Here is a 17,102-nt window from a genome sequence, read left to right as displayed (position 1 = left end):
CGGTCCATGGGCCGATGCTCTTACTGCTAAGCCAAACCCACCAGGGTAAAGCATTCATTTAAAGGTACAATGCAGTGGTTTTTGGTATATTCACAGAGTTGTGCAGCCATCACCAGAATAAATTTTAGAACATTTCATCACCCCCAAAGGGAAGTACCCATGAGCAGTTATTTCCTATTTCCCCTCACCACTAATCTATCAGCCCTAGGCAACCCTTGATCTAGTTTTTGTCTCTATATTTACCTATTCTGGACATTTCTTATAAATATGTGGCCTTTTGGTTCTTTTTCTTTTTTCCACTTAGCATAATATTTTCAAAGGATATCAATATTGTAGCATATATTGGCACTTCATTTCTTTTGTTGTCAAATAATGTTTTGTTGTATGCCACATTTGATCTGTTCATCAGTTGTTGGACATATACATTGTTTCCACTTTAACTATTATGAATAATGCTACTATGAACATTTGTGTATAAGTTTTTGTGTGATCATTGTATTCATTTCTCTTGGATGTATACCTAGGAGTGGAGTTGCTGAGTCATATTGATAATTATATTTAATCCTCTGTGGAATTGCGAGACTATTTTCCAAAGCAGCTGCACCATTGTACATTCCTACTATCGAGCAATGTATGAGTGTTCCAATTTCTCTACATCTTACACTTATTATTATCTTTCTTTACTATTATTGTTATAGTCATGTTAGTGTTTGTGAAGTGGTATCTCACTATGGTTTGGTTTGCATTTCCCTGGTGGTTAATGATATTGAGCTTTTTTTTTTTTAATTCTCATCCAAGGATATTTTTTTTCCATTTATCTTCAGATAAAGTGGGGGAGGGGGAGAGAGAGAGAGACATTGACGTGAGAGAGACACATCTATTGGTTGCCTCCCCCACAACCCCAACCAGGGCCAGGGACAAATCACGACCAAGGTATGTGCCCTTGACCAGAATCAATCCCGCGACTCATTGGTCCGTGGGCCAACACTCTAACCACTGCCAGGGCCAATATGTCTCTCTCTTTTTTTTTTTTTTTATTCTCACCCGAGGATATTTTTCCATTTTTTGTACAGATAGAGTGGGAGGGAGAGAGAGGAAGAGAGAGAGAGTGAGAGAAACATCGACATGAAGGGACACATCGAGTGGCTGCCACCCGCACGACCAACCAGGGCCGGGGACAAACTGCAACCGAAGTACATGCCCTTAGCGGGAACTGAACCCGGGTCTCTCCAGACCGCAGGCCGACGCTCTAACCGCTGAGCCAAACCGGCCAGGGCCAATATGTCTCTTTCACATCAATATTTCTCTCTCTCTCTCTCTCTCTCTCTCTCTCTCTCTCTCTCTTCGCCCCCCACCTTCTGCTCTCTCTAAAAACCAGTGGAAAAAATATCCTTGAGTGAGGATTAACAACCAAACAAAAAGAATATTTAGTTTCAGTAGATATTTTGCTCTTGAAAATGTTAATTTTTGCAGTTTGCATTTGACTTTATTAGTTCAGTAGGATTTGTTGTAATGTATTATTTTCCATTCCAGAAATACATGCTACAGGATTTAACTATCAGAATGAAGATGAAAAAGTCACCTTGTCTTTTCCTAGTACTCTCCAACCAGGTAAGACACGTGACTTTTGTAAAGTCCTGTGATGAATAGTAACATCGTACTTCTTCCAAAGAAATTTATTGTATGCCAATTCTTCTCCATATGTTTTAAGCAGATTAAAGTCAGGTTTATTGCAACTTTTGGACCACCAGGAGAGAGAGAAAAAAGCCCCAAAACTAATACTCATTTTACCCTGGAACATAATGCATTGTTTTTCACCTTTTCAGTTTCAGCTTTTTGTTTTGTTTTTTTTATCCTCACCCATGGATATTTTTGCATTTATCTTCAGATGGAGTATGAGGGAGAGAGGGAGGAAGAGAAAGAGCGAAACATCCACGTGAGAGAAACACATCAACTGGTTGCCACCCACATGACCCCAACCAGGCCCGGGGACAAACTGCAAACGAGGTGTGTGCCCTTAGTGGGAACCGAACCCGGGACTCCCTGGTCCGCAGGCCGATGCTCTAACCGCTGAGCAGAACCAGCCAGGGCCGGTTTCGGCTTTTTAAAAGTACACCTTAGCTTGGACTGAGAGGTCCCAGTTCAATTCCCAGTCTGGGCACATGCCCAGGTTTCAAGGGGACATGCAGGAGACAGCTGATTGGTGTTTCTCACATCGATGTTTCTATCCCTCTCTCCTTTCCTCTCTCTCTTAAAAAAAAATTAATAAAAACATATTAAAAAATAAAAATACACTTACCTCGCTCCCTCTTTTACTAGTTAAATCCAAATCTCCAAGATGAATATCCCACAGATAATTTTTATATACAACTAGAGACTAGATAGATATTATGTTAGTGAGGGCATGAAAGGAAAGATTTGTTGATATGTTACTATTATTAAGTATAAAACCATAAGGAAAACAGAAGACTTTCCAAGCTTAAAATAGTGGAAAAATTATATACAAATCTGTTAATAAAGCACTTTGATTAATGAGCAAATGAAAAGCAACAAATAATTCATATGAAAGAAAATCTAAATAACTAATAAACGTGTGAAGAGATATTCAACTTCCTAGTGATAAGAAATATCCAAACAGCCCAGCTGATGTGGTTCGGTGGATTGAGCATTGTCCCATGGACTGAGAGGTCCTGGTTTGATTCCTGGTCAGGGCACATGCCTGGGTTTCAGGCTCTACCCCCGGTAGGGGGCATGTAGGAGGCAGCCAATCGATGTATCTTTCACATCAATGTTTCTGTCTCTTCCACTCTGTTCATTTCTCTCTAAAAAGTCAAAACATAAAAAAATAAAAATGAAAAATCAAAACAATAGTTACTGATATACCAATTTTTGCCTGTCCTATAAGGTGAAATTTTAAAAAATATTCTCAGCCTGTTTGAGCATAGTCTCATGCACCAGGAGGTTGACTATTGATTCCTGGTCAGGGCACATGCCCAGGTTGCAGGCTCAATTCCCAGTGTGGGGTATGTGATCCCCAGTGTGGGGCATGCAGAAGGTAGTTGATCAATGTTTCTATCATTCTCTCTCCCACTCCCTTCTCTCTGAAATCAGTTTAAAAAACAAAAAGAAAGCCCTGGCCTGTTTGGCTCAGCGGTTGGAGCATCGGCCTGCAGTCAGGACAGACCCAGGTTCGGTTCCCGCTGAGGGCGTGTACCTCGGTTGCAGTTTGTCCCCGGCCCTGATTGGGTCGTGTGGGTGGCGACTACTCGGTGTGTCCCTTTCGCATCTATGTTTCTCTCTCTCTCTCTCTCTCTCTCTCCTTCCCTCCCTCCCTCCCTCCCACTCTGTCTGAACAAAATATCAAAAGATGTCCTCGGGTGAGGATAAAACAAAAAGAAAGAAAAAAGATTCTCGATGATGTGACTGCCTTGATATTATTGGTGAGAGTGTAAATCCATGTAATTTATTTAAAAGCAGTCTGGCAGTGTGTATTGAAAGAATAAACATGTTTATGTCTTTGGACCCAGAGATTCTGGTAATAGGAATATATCCTAAAGAAAAACCATAAATACAGGAAAAGCTTTATGCCTATGTCTACTGAGACATTATTTAAGGTAGTAAAAAACTGGAATTAATGTGTTTGTCTAACACGAAAGAAATAATTAAATTATGACATATGTGTATAGTGGAAAAAATGTAGCAATTAAAAGTGAGGTTTGTGAATTCTTAACACTGTAAAGTGCTTATTATAATGTAAAATTAAAATATAGAATATAAAATTACATATACAGGGTGATGAATCATATCTCTGAAATGGTACAAATAAAATTATATGTCTGGTTGTTCATATAATTGATTATTTATATTCTGATTTACACCTTTCTCTGGTTTCCATAATTTTAAAACTGAACATGTTGTCTTAATATAAAAGTATTTTTAGAAAAATTTTTAATTGGACAAGTTGTCTTATTCAGGGCTCTTAACAATCTTTCATTTTGCCTTTTTCTAACTAGGATTTTTTTGTATGAAATTATTATAAAGATAAATGTTTTACCATGAACATGTATTAACAGATACCTAAGAATATAACATAAAAATTAAGATCCCCCTCTCTGACCTCTTCCACTTCCGTTGTTTGGTGACTACTTCCAGAAATATTATATGTATAAGTGTCTGTGTACATTTTAACCCAAAAATGGGATCACAAATCTCAGTGGCTTTCAACAAACGTTTTCTGCTCATACATGTCCCTGTGAGAACTGGCAGCCATGATGCCACCTTAATTGAGTTCCACTCAGCCCACAAGTCTTCTCATTCTAGGATCTGTAGTGAACTATTATCTGTAGCCTGCTGTTCTCTCACATGGCAAAGGGCAGAGAAGTTCAGGGATGTGAACAGTCAAACCACAAAGACATTTAAAGCTTCTATATGGATGGTGCACATGATGTCCATTCACATTTTATTCACCAAAGCAAGTAGCATGGCCAAGCCCAAAGTTACTGGGGCAACAACTACCAGACATTTGATAAAACTTCTAATATGAAAGAGCAGAAAGCAAAACAGTACGTATAATAGAAGTATAGGAACTTGGAAGAAGCAAAAACAAATGAAAGTCTAAGAAAAACCAAAACGAATTAATATCCTTAGAGAATTTGTTAATATTACATTTGTTAAATAAGAACAGGGCACAGATTGATGTAATGCTCTCACATTGATGTTTCTCTGTTTCTCTCAAAGTCAATTAAAAAAGCTTTTTTACAAAGACTTAAAAAAAAAAAGAGGATGAATTAAAGATATTTTCAGATTTGCAAGGACAGAGAAAATTTAATTGTTTGTAAAAGATACAGGAATGGACTTCCGGTCAAGATGGTGGCGTAGGTAAACGCGGTATCGCGTCCTCCCACAACCACATCAAAGTTACAACTAAACTACAGAACAACCATCATTCAAAACCGCCTGAAATCAAGCTGAATGGAAGTCGTACAACTACAGAACTAAGGAAAAAAAAAAAGCTACATCCAGACCGGTAGGAGGGGCAGCGGCGGTAGGAGGGGCAGCGGCGCGAGGGGGGGCGGCGGCGCAGCGGCGGCGCAGCGGCGAGACAGGCTGGTCCCACACCCAAGCGTGGTGGATAAAAATCAGGAGGATTCCGCGGCTGGGAAGGTCCTTCCTGAGGACTGAGGGGTCCCTGTCCCACACCAGGTGTCCCGTTCAGGGTTCCAGTGCCAGGAAGAGAAGTCCCCATCACTTCTGGCTGGAAAAACCAGTGGAAACTGAGGCTCAGGGAGGCTGAAGCGGCTGGAGCCCCAGGCAGCTCCTTAAAGGGCCCGCGCACGGACTTATGGGACTCTCTCCCTCTAAGCTCGGAGGGGAGGCAGCTCGAGGGGCACCAGAGACACACAGGGAAGAACTGAGCTGTTTGGCACTGGAGCGAGAGCTGGAGAGGGGGCTTCCTCGGGGACAAACGTGCTGTCAGAGGCCTTTGTTCCTTTGGTGAGCCCTTCCCGGGGGCGGCAGACAGAAGCCATATCTGGGACTCCAGCAACCTAGCTCACACTCGTAGCCCCGCCCTGCTGACTCCCTGAGGCCCCGCCCCGCCCCACACAACTTTCAAGCTGTTGCCACTTGCTTAACCATAGGATTGGCCGGTCTTGGATCCTGCTTCAGGTTTTTCCTAAATTCTTTCAAACGAGCAGCACCGGGTCTCAGCGAGCCCCATACCTCTCATTAAGTAATACACAGAAACAAACACAGGGAGGCAGCCAAAATGAGGATACAAAGAAACAGGTCCCAAATGAAAGAACAGAACAAAACCCCAATAAAAGAACTAAGCGAAAGGGAGATAAGCAACCTAACAAATACTGAGTTCAAAATACTGCTTATAAGGATGCTCAATGAACTTAGTGAGAACCTCAGTGAACTTAGGGAGGGCATCAAGAGCATAAAAAAGTACCAGTTAGAAATCATGGATACAGTTAGAATTAAAGGAGGCATTAACTGAAATAAAGAATAATTTACACAGCTTCAATAATAGAGTATGTAGATCCAAGGAGCAAACCATCGATTTGGAATATAAGGAAGCAAAGAATCCCCAATCAGAACAGCAAAAAGAAAAAAGAATCCAAAAAAAATGAGGATAGAGTAAGGAGCCTCTGGGATAACTTCAAGCGTGCCAACATTCGCATCTTGGGGGTGCCCGAAGGAGAAGAGAGAGAACAAGAAATCGAAAACCTGTTTGAAACAATAATGGCGGAAAACTTTCCTAACTTGGTGAAGGAAACAGACATACAAGTCCAGGAAGCACAGAGAGTCCCAAACAAGATGAACCCCAAGAGGCCCACACCAAGACACATCATCATCAAAATGCAAAAGGTTCAAGACAAAGAGAGAATATTAAAAGCAGCAAGAGAAAGGCAGCTAGTTACCTACAAGGGAGTACCCATTAGGCTGTCAGCTGATTTCTCAAAAGAAACTTTGCAGGCCAGAAGGGAGTGGCAAGAAATATTCAGAGTGATGAAAACCAAGAACCTACAACCAAAATTACTCTATCCTGCAAAGCTGTCATTTAGAATCGATGGACATACAAAAACTTTCCCAGACAAGAAAAAATTAAAGGAGTTCATCACCACCAAACCGTTATTATATGAAATGATGAAGGGTCTTTTTGAAGAAAAAGATAAAATGTATGAACAAACAAAATGGCAATGAATACATATCTATCAACAATGGAATCTACAAACAAAATGAACAGGCAGAACAGAAACATTCTCATAGATACAGAGAACATTTTATTGGTTGCCAGTTGGGAAGGGGGTTGGGGGAATGGGTGAAAAAGGTGAAGGGATTAAGAAGCACAAACTCATTGCTAGACTGACAAACCTCAAAGGGAAAGGGGTTGGGGGGGTGGGAAGAAATAAACCAAAGAACTTATATGCATAACCAATGGACACAGACAATAGTGTGGGAAAAGGTGGGAGGGGGGCGGGAGTGGGGAGGAGGGGGTCAATGGGGGAAAAATGTGGAACATCTGTAATACATTTTACATCCAACAATAAAGATTTGGAAAAAAAAAAAAAAAAAAGATACAGGAATGGTAGATGCATTAGCCAAAACTTCACTTTCAATAGTAAGAAGAAAATAATGTGTAAAATTAAACAATGAAGAAATAGCTATAAAAGATAAGAGAAAAAGAAAAGAAATAGCTATATAAGCAAGGTATTTAGAAATCAGAGTTGTTACAGGGGGCAGTGTAAGGAGTAGGGTACCATTGGGCAGGAACCTGGATGTTATATATGTAAGTCTATAGTACTATATGAGTTTTTTGTTTTGTATTTTAATCCTCACCTGAGGGCATTTTTCTGTTTATCTTCAGATAGAGTGGGAGGGAGGGGGAGAGAGAGAGAGAAACATCAATGTAAGAGAGACATGTTGAGCCCTGGCCGGTTTGGTTCAGCGGTTAGAGCGTCAGCCTGCGGTCCTGAGAGACCCGGGTTCGGTTCCCGCTAAGGGCACGTACCTCGGTTGCAGTTTGTCCCCGGCCCTGGTTGGCTGTGCGGGTGGCAGCCACTCGATGTGTCCCTTCACATCGATGTTTCTCTCTCTCTCTCTCTGTTCCTCTCTCTCCCTCCCACTCTACCTGAACAAAAAATGGAAAAATGTCCTCGGGTAAGGATAAAAAAAAAAAAAAGAGAGAGACATGTTGACTGGTTGCCTCCCGCAGGACCCCTACCAGGGCAGGGGACAAACCACAATCGAGGTACATGCTGTTGACTGGAATCGAACCGTGACTCTTTGGTCTGCGGACTGATGCTCTAACCATTAAGCAGAACCAGCCAGGGTGCTATGAACTATTACTTTGATAGCAATAAGTTAAAATCTTTAAAAAATTTAAAATCTGTATCATTACAGGCTACTTTCTGTTCACATTGTGAAAAGATGAAAGTCAGTAGTTAACAAGAAACAAAATTGCTTTTCATATATTTGGGAAAAATTAAATCTCTGAAAATTAATGAGTCAAAGAATTGTTACGGAACTTAGAAAGTTTTACAGCTGAATAATGAAATTACTACATATCAAAACACGTGAGATGAAGGTAAAACATTACACAGAGAAGATATTTAGCTAAGAAGAAAGACTAAAAATTGAGCATTAAGATCAAAGTTAGACAAAAAGAACAGATAATTTCAAGAAAGTAGAAGAGAAAAATAAAGATTTAAGAGCAGAAATTAATAAAATTTAAAGTGAGGAGACAAGGCCCCAGCTGGTTTGGCTTAGCAGTTAGAGCATCGGCCCGTGGACCAAAGAGTTGCAGGTTCAATTCCAGTCAAGGGCATGTACCTCGGTTGCATTCGGTCCTGGGCCCTGGTTGGGGTCGTAAGGAGGCAATCTGTCGATGTCTCCCTCTCTCTCTTTGTCTCTCTTTCTCTCTCTCCCACTGCTTCCCTCCCACTCTATCTGAAGATAAATGGAAAAATATCCTCGGGTGAGTATTTAAAAAAAAAAATAGACAACCCGGCAATTCGTTCTTCAGTATGGTATAAATTTAATAAGGGAAATTAATCAAAAAGTCCTTTTTTCTCCTGTTCTTGGCCTAAAATTCTACATTAATAGTAAATACTTGTAATTAATATTTTACAATGTGATGCTAATTAGATTTATTAATCATTAGAAAAAAAATTTTAACTTGTGTTTTGTTTGAATTTCAGGTAATAATCCTTCCCAATACTTTGTATTTTGTTTAGTATGCCACTTTTGGAAGTGGTCACTGTCAATATCTTGTTATGGTTTGGTGGCCTTGGAGATTTAAAATCAAGTAAAAGTGTAAGCAGCCTTTCTTATTAGTTATGAGTTTTATTCTGAACAGAAAAAATCAAAAGTAGATTTACCATAGAATATGAATTATATAAAAGACACCTTAACAGTTAACTTAGTAAAAACAGACTTACCATTACTATTTATGGAATTATAACATAAAAGGGAGTGGGTTTTTATAATCTAGATATTCCTTGTAAACTTTATTAATGTTAGTATATCTGCTTTTTTAGGAGGGAGAGCAGGAGGGAGAGAGGAAGGAAGAGAGAGAGAAAAACATTAATGTGAGAGAGACACATTGACTGGTCGCCACCCACATGACCCCAACCAGGGCTGGGGCCGGGGACAAACTGCAACCGAGGTACGTGCCTTTAGTGAGAACCGAACCCAGGACTCTGGTCTGCAGGCTGACGCTCTAACTACTGAGCCAAACTGGCCAGGGCAGTATATCTGCTTTTTTAAAAAATCAGTAAATTCCTAAAGGAAAGAGAAATGGTATATTGTTTATAGTTAAATTCTTTAATTATCAGTCATTTAGAACTCTTATCAGAGCCCTGGCTGGTTTGGCTCAGCGGTTAGAGCATTGGCCTGCGGTCTAGAGAGACCTGGGTTCGGTTCCCGCTAAAAGCACGTGCCTCGGTTGCAGTTTGTCCCCGGCCCTGGTTGGGTCGTGCGGGTGGCAGCCACTCGATGTGTCTCTTTCACGTTGATGTTTCTCCCTTTCTCTCTGTCTCTCCCACTCTATCTGAACAAAAAATGGAAAAAATGTCCACGGATGAGGATGAAAAAAAAACACAACTCTTATCAGATTCCTTTACTATATTCACATTTACTGTCCCAGTAATCTAGCATTTTCTTTTAAAGAAAAAAATCTTCATTGTTCCCTTCAGACAGAATGTCTGGTTTTTATTTATTTTATTTTTTTTAATCCTCATTTGAAGACATTTTTCTTTTTTTTTTTTTTTGTTCAGATAGAGTGGGAGGGAGAGAGAGAGGAAGAGAGAGAAAGAGAGAAACATCGACATGAAAGGGACGCATCGAGTGGCTGCCTCCCACACAACCTAACCAGGGCCGGGAACAAACTGCAACCGAGGTATGTGCCCTTAGCGGGAGCTGAACCCGGGTCTCTCTGGTCTGCGGGCCGACGCTCTAACTGCTGAGCCAAACCGCCCAGGGTGAATGTCTGGTTTTTAAAAAATAATCACAAATGTCTCTTCAATTGAGCTTCATTTGAGTTTTTTTGTTTTCCTAGCATGATTACCTCAAGAATGTGGCATTTGATTTAGTGATGACTTTGGTGCAAAGGTCTGAATTTTCACTTGAAATTGCTTTCAGAACCAGTTTGTGGCACATAAGAAAACCATCAGTTTAAGTACTTCATAGTTAAACTTAGTGTTTTGTCTAGAAATAGTTTGCAGTTCATCATTCACTTATTCTGTAGACTTGGACTCTTTAAGACTTTTGGACCTTTCCGAAAAGCAAATTCAAATTTGAAAGATGGAGATTTGATTTTGTGAATATCCAAGAGGATATGTTTGAAAGGGGGAGAGAGAACAATGAGCATTTTGAGTATTGTCAGTGTCATTGTTCCATAGCATTCCAAAATACAGTGATACCTCGGTTCTCGAACATAATTCGTTCCAGGAGGACGGTCGAGAACCGAATTGTTCGAGAACCGAAGCAATGAAACCAATAGGAAAGCGTGACTCCACAAAGCGTGACTCTCTCTCTGCACTCACACTGATGACGCAAGCAAGGCGCGCTGGGCCGAATGAACGCCATTCGGCTCAACTCGGCTCATCTCGGAAGTTCGAGTTCCAAATATTTGTTCGGATTCCGAGACAAAAGTTTCTCGAATCTCCTGGTCGAATACCGATTTGGTCGAAAACCGAGGCGTTCGAGAACCGAGGTATCACTGTAATAGTTTAAAACTTTAGGATATAGCCCTGGCCAGTTTGGCTCAGCAGTTAGAGTGTCAGCCTGTGGACCAGTGAGTCCCAGGTTCGATTCCAGTCAAGGGCGGCATGTACCTTGGTTGCGCTTCATCCCTGGCCCTGGTTGGGGTTGTGGGGGAGGCAACCACTCATGTGTTCCTTTCACATTGATGTTTCTCTCCCTCCCACTGTATCTGAACAAAAAAAAAAGGAAAAGGAAAAATGTCCTCGGGTGAGAATTAAAAAAAAAAAAAGGTCATTTACAAAATCAAAATAAAATTTTGTGTGTGTGTGACTTGATTTGTAAAATGTAGGATGGGATTACTGTTTTGTTGTGCATCTGAGTTTAGTAGATGACAACTAGATAATTTCTTCTGTGAAAAAAAGCATACTCACAAAAAATCCCATTTTGTTGGAATTGGTTTTGCTCTTGTACCACAGTAGAATATATGTTAAGGTTGAATAAATGTTTGTTTTTATTCATATTTAATAATTATTGATTAAATGTATTTCTTTAATATCAGATTTCACATGATTGAAGTAAGTCTAAGGGATTTTTTTTTTTTATCCTCACCCGAGGACATTTTCCCATTTTTTTGTTCAGGTAGAGTGGGAGAGAGAGAGAGAAACATCGATGTGAAAGGAACACATCGAGTGGCTGCCACCCGCACGACCGACCAGGGCCGGGGACAAACTGCAACCGAGGTACGCGCCCTTAGCGGGAACCGAACCCGGGTCTCTCAGGACCGCAGGTCGACGCTCTAACTGCTGAGCCAAACCGGCCAGGGCTAAGGGATTTTTTGATGCCCTTTTAATGATCAAATCATTGGTATTCCCTGTAGCTCCTTACAAAAATATGGAATCAGTGTTCCATTTGGATTGAACAGAATAGTGTCTTGTCTTTTTTTAATCCTCACCTGAGGACATTTATTTGTTTTTTGTTCAGATAGAGTGGGAGGAAGAGAGAGAAAGAGAAACATCAATGTGAAAGGGACACATCGAGTGGTTGCCACCCGCACGACCCAACCAGAACCGGGGACAAATTGCAACCGAGGTCCGTACCCTTAACGGACACTGAACCAGGGTCTCTCTGGACCGCAGGCCAACGCTCTAACCGCTGAGCCAAACCGGCCAGGGCTCTTGTCTTAACAATAGAGGTATTGGTATAAATTTATCTAAAAGGACCAATTACATGGTAATATTGGCAGGAAACATGAGTTTTGGGTTAAACAGGCCTAAGTTTTTATCTCATTCTTGCTACTTAACTAATTGTGTGATCTTGGACAAGTTATTTAACTTTTCAACCTCAGTTTCCTCATCTGAAAAATGGAGACAGTACTTACTTCCAAGTTTATAGATACTTAAAATAATTTTTTTTTTCCTTTATTGATTTTACAGAGAGAGGAAGTGTGAGAGAGAGAGAGAGAACTTCGATTGGCCACCTCCTGCATACCCCCCACTGGGGATTTGGCCCACAACCTGGGCATGTGTCCTGACCGGGAATCGAACTGGCAATCTCTTGGTGCATGGGTGGATGCTCAACCACTAAGCCACACCAGCTGGAGTATAGATACTTTTAAAACACAATAGCATGGCCCTGGCCGGTTTGGCTTAGCGGTTAGAGCATCGGCCGTGAACCAGAGAGTTCAGGGTTCGATTCCCGCTAAGGGCACGTTCCCTGGCCCTGGTTGGGGTCATGTGGGTGGCAGCCACTCAATGTGTCTCTCTCACAGCAATGTTTCTTTCTCTCTTCTCCCCTTTCTCCCTCCCCCTCTATCTGAAGATAAATGCAAAAGTGTCCTCGGGTGAGGATTTAAAACAAATACACAATAGCATGTGATATGTTTAATAATAATAAACGTTCATTTCCTTTCCTGTTTTTATCTTCATGTATTGGTAATTTGAGACTAAGCTAATAAAGTTGAAGAACTTTCTAAGCAGTTACCCATCTTAAACATGACTTTAAGGTTTACTTTAGGATTAGTCTGCCATGTTCTTTGGTAAATACTGTGTTCTCTTCATTGCCAGGAGGAATATTTGAGAAAGGAAGGATTGATTTAAACATTGTAAATAGCCAGCCAAGTTTAGTGTCTTAAGGACATAATTTTGATAACTTGTACTTAATAGTCCCATGAAAGTGGTTTTCATTTATCTACAATCACAGGTACAGGAACCTTAAAGATAGATTTTGTTGGAGAGCTGAATGACAAAATGAAAGGTTTCTATAGAAGTAAATATACTACCCCTTCTGGAGAGGTACGCTATGCTGCTGTCACACAGTTTGAGGTATGGTATTCTTTTCTTACGTATTATGATCTTAAATTAGATATTCTGACAAAGGTTTATTACTTGTGTGATTATTTGAAGCTAAGTGCCTTTGGCCATAATTATATTCATGCTTTTAGATTTTTATTTTATATTCAGTCAATTATTTTCATTATGAGAAGGAAAGAAATAGCATTACTATTAATTTAATAGGAAAACCCACAGGTGTCAAATACTAAGAGGATACTTTTAATTAAGAAATGTACATAGTATAAAAGCAATTTGAGTATTGAAAATTTATTACCTGCATGTATTTGTGTGTGTGTTGTGTGTATTCTTTTCTTCAGGAGCATCAGTTAACAATATGTATAGCTCTATTGTCTACTTGGCAAAAGTGCTTTTGATTGCTTTCATCACTTTGTCCTTAGAATATTTTAGAAACCTTTAAATTTTGTTATTTATATTATTCATTTAATTTCCTCTAGTATAAATTTATTTCTGTACTGCTTCTGCTTCTAATTTAAGTTTTCCTGTAGTACCACATCTTTTCTTACATGCTTACTTTTCAAATGTCTTACTTATTCTTTGATAGAATTTATAATTTAATATTTTTTGAGAGTGCAATCAGCCATCTAACATTTTTCCTCTGAGAAAACCTTTTTCAGAAGTATGTGCTTCATCTACCTCTGTATATTTTGTTACTTCTTTTCATGACACAGGATTTGTCATTAGTACTATTTTTTCTATTTTATTTAATTCCTTCCTTTTGTAACTGATGTTCTACTGAGCCACTAAATTTTATTTTTCTTTAATAAGTGTGTTCTGTTTTTATTTTTAAAGAAAGAATGAGGTCTCTTTAAGTAGGTCAAGTAGTGACAGTTTTATGTGTAGTATATAGAAATGCTGTTGAACAAATTACCTGCTTATAATTGATGGAGTATCTGTTTTTATTTTCATTGCTGCCATTCCAGGTAAAGAACAAAGTACATTAAAGATTCTGAAAATATTTTTATTTTTGAAATAAAAGCCAGAGAAGCAACTTACCATGTTTTCCCAATTCTGAATCCTTATAGTGTACTATTGGCCTCCCTATGCTCTGTGTTAACATTATTTATGAAACCATTTGCATTACATTTTTTAAATGTTTTTATTTAAAAATATAATTATAGCCCTGGCCTGTGTGGCTTAGTTGGTTGGAGTGTCATCCTGAACACCGAAAAGTTGCGGGTTTGATTTCCAGTCAGGGTGCATAAGGGAGGCATCCAGTCAATGTTTCTCTCTCTCTCAAAATCAATAAAAAATAATGAATAATTTATCATTATTTACATACAAATTTATATACATATTTTTTATGTATGTATATATATATATATATATATATATATAATACTATAAACAAGCAGTTTTCAACCTTTTTCATCTTATGGCACACATAAACTACTGAAATTTTGTGGCACACCAAAAAATGTTATATTTTTGCCAATCTGACAAAAAAAATAAGTATAATTTTTATTCATTCACACTAGCTGGCTATTGTGTTGGCTGTTGTCATTTTTAAATTTGATAATCTAAGGGAAAAGAGGTCAGTGCCCTTGATTAAATAGGTCAGGTATTGCATATTTTAAAAATTCTTGCCCCATACTGATTGAAAATCGATGCTGTGAATTGTTACGATCTGTAGTAGATCTAGTTCCTTACTATGTAGCAATGATAGTAAGTCTTCTGTTTCTTTATAGTCAGTGCCTAGCTTGTTTTCTGGCACTGAGTAGAAAGTAAATATTTGAACAAGTGAATGAATGATAGAAATAGAGAAAGGGGGGAGGAGAGAGAGAGAGAAATGACGGTTACTTTGTGAAATAGACTGTTAGGTTAATTCAGTGATATTTACATTTTGTATTCTTTTTTTGAGGCTACTGATGCTCGGAGGGCTTTTCCTTGCTGGGATGAGCCTGCTATCAAAGCCACTTTTGATATCTCATTGGTTGTTCCTAAAGACAGAGTAGCTTTATCAAACATGGTATGTATGTGTTTGTAAGTATATTTAAATTTAAAATTTTAGCATATTATTTTTCTGATTACATAGGATAGCATGAAACCACCTAACACAGTGCTTGATACATAATAGGAACACAAATGTCAGGGTTTTGTTTTTTATTTTCAGTAAGACCTCTTTTTCCAAATTGCCTTATTTGGAGAGTTTTCCACCTCATGGGAGAAATTCCTTATAAACTATATTAATAAGATTATATACTTCTTTTAATTTAGAAACATAAATAAATGACAAGTTTAATAAATATGACCTGAAAGGAAAAAAAATCTTACTTTTTAAAATTGAATTTATTGGGGTGACATTAGTTAATAAAATTATATAGGTTTCAGGTGTTCAGTTTTATAATACATCATCTATATATTGTATTGTGTGTTCACCATCCTCAAAAAAATTTGACTTTCTTATTAAATACCAAAAGATATTACCTCATAATACATTGTATTTAGGTTTTTGGCTGATTATATTTTTGGAATATGCATTGATCTCATTCATGAACAGAGTAAGCATTCAACACTTGAAGTGTATTGCTTCAAGATACAGAGTAGCCTGTAACTTATATTATGAATCTGGGGAACTTGAAAAGCCTCCTGCACCTGAAAATAACTGGCTTTTGCCTCCTTTATTGATGGAAAGGGTTCCATAGATAGAATGACATTCTCTTTTCAAATATTCTTAGAGAGGAGGCTAATATATTAATTAAAATATTCATTTACAATTTAGTATGAATTTATCAGGTCTGTTCTTTTTTTTTTTTTTTTTTTTTATTTATTTTTATCCTCACCCGAGGACATTTTTCCATTTTTTGTTCAGGTAGAGTGGGAGGGAGAGAGAGAAACAGAGAGAGAGAGAGAGAAACATCGATGTGAAAGGAACACATCGAGTGGTTGCCACCCGCACAACCGACCAGGGCCGGGGACAAACTGCAACCGAGATACATGCCCTTAGCGGGAACCGAACCCGGGTCTCTCAGGACCGCAGGCCGACGCTCTGACCGCTGAGCCAAACCGGCCAGGGCTCAGGTCTGTTCTTGAATAAGTCTTCCTTGGAAGAAGGAATAGAACTCGAGGACACTGAGAGCCTGAATAGGAAAAAGAGGGAGAACACCAAAGGGAAATTGGGGACTCCAGAGGTAAAGTGGAGATTACTTCACAAATTTACTTAGAGCCAGTCTTGGTACAGAGAATGCTCTAAATATAGAAATCTGTACCCTTTGAAATGTAGATTCCACAATTACATTTTCTTTTTATTAATAATTATTGTCTCCTGTCCTTATTTTACTTAAAGAGTATTGAGATCTGTCTTAAAACATTCCAGTGCATGGCATATAATAAAGTTGTTTCTTTTTACTCACAAATCTTTGGTAGTTTTAATACTTTAGCCTCAAATTTCTTAGTGTGAAAGCTTGATAAAATCACTTTCCTTCTTAATAGGAAAGATCTTGACAGTGACAGCATAAAAGCACTGGATGGATTAGGATAAGTTCAGGAAAGGAGGGAGAAGAGGCAACAAAGCGTATCATTTTGGGCTAGTGTTTGCTCTATGTTTCAAGTAAACCTGTTTACATTTTTTCTTTTTTTAAAGAATGTAATTGATCGGAAACCATACCCTGATGATGAAAATGTAGTGGAAGTGAAGTTTGCCCGCACACCTGTCATGTCAACGTATCTGGTGGCATTTGTTGTGGGTGAATATGACTTTGTAGAAACAAGGTCAAAAGATGGTGTGTGTGTCCGTGTTTACACCCCTGTTGGCAAAGCAGAGCAAGGAAAATTTGCGTTAGAGGTAAATGTACTTGAAGAGGATTGTTCCAACAGTCCATAACTCCAGGTTGGGGAATTTACATTTCTGATCAATTATTAGTACATTTATTTATAATTTAATCTGATATTCATTGTGCTACTTTGGTTTTATTTGTAATAGAATATTTTAAACTACCAACCTTGCTGTTGCACTAATATTTTATGAGATAATGATTAAGAGAATATCGGAGTAGAATTTATCTAGAGAGTGAGTGGGAAAATATGTAATTATATTTTTCATAC

The 17,102-nt window shown here is 38.8% G+C and overlaps 1 protein-coding gene across 6 annotated transcripts in view; it reads left to right on the top strand.

Moving 5' to 3' along the window:
* Nucleotides 1-17,102, top strand: part of NPEPPS (aminopeptidase puromycin sensitive) — a 102,671-nt gene that overhangs the window by 53,264 nt on the left and 32,305 nt on the right. For 3 of the 6 annotated variants that reach the window (XR_004960280.1, XM_036268023.1, XM_036268024.1), the window contains exons 3-6: nt 1,534-1,611; nt 12,910-13,031; nt 14,920-15,027; nt 16,642-16,842. Coding sequence is in view for 5 of the 6 variants with exons in the window: in XM_036268023.1 (XP_036123916.1) it covers nt 1,534-1,611; nt 12,910-13,031; nt 14,920-15,027; nt 16,642-16,842 (509 nt within the window). In the remaining variant the exon portion in view is untranslated. Of the gene's footprint in view, nt 1-1,533; nt 1,612-8,705; nt 8,821-12,909; nt 13,032-14,919; nt 15,028-16,641; nt 16,843-17,102 lie in introns of those variants that run through there. The other 3 variants (XM_036268026.1, XM_036268025.1, XM_036268027.1) reach the window with 3 other exon arrangements.

This window comes from Molossus molossus, unplaced genomic scaffold (genome assembly GCF_014108415.1).
Source record: "Molossus molossus isolate mMolMol1 unplaced genomic scaffold, mMolMol1.p scaffold_m16_p_19, whole genome shotgun sequence".
Lineage (NCBI taxonomy): Eukaryota > Metazoa > Chordata > Mammalia > Chiroptera > Molossidae > Molossus > Molossus molossus.
Note: the sequence above shows the minus strand (reverse complement) of the source record. Positions and strands in the feature narration are given on the sequence as shown.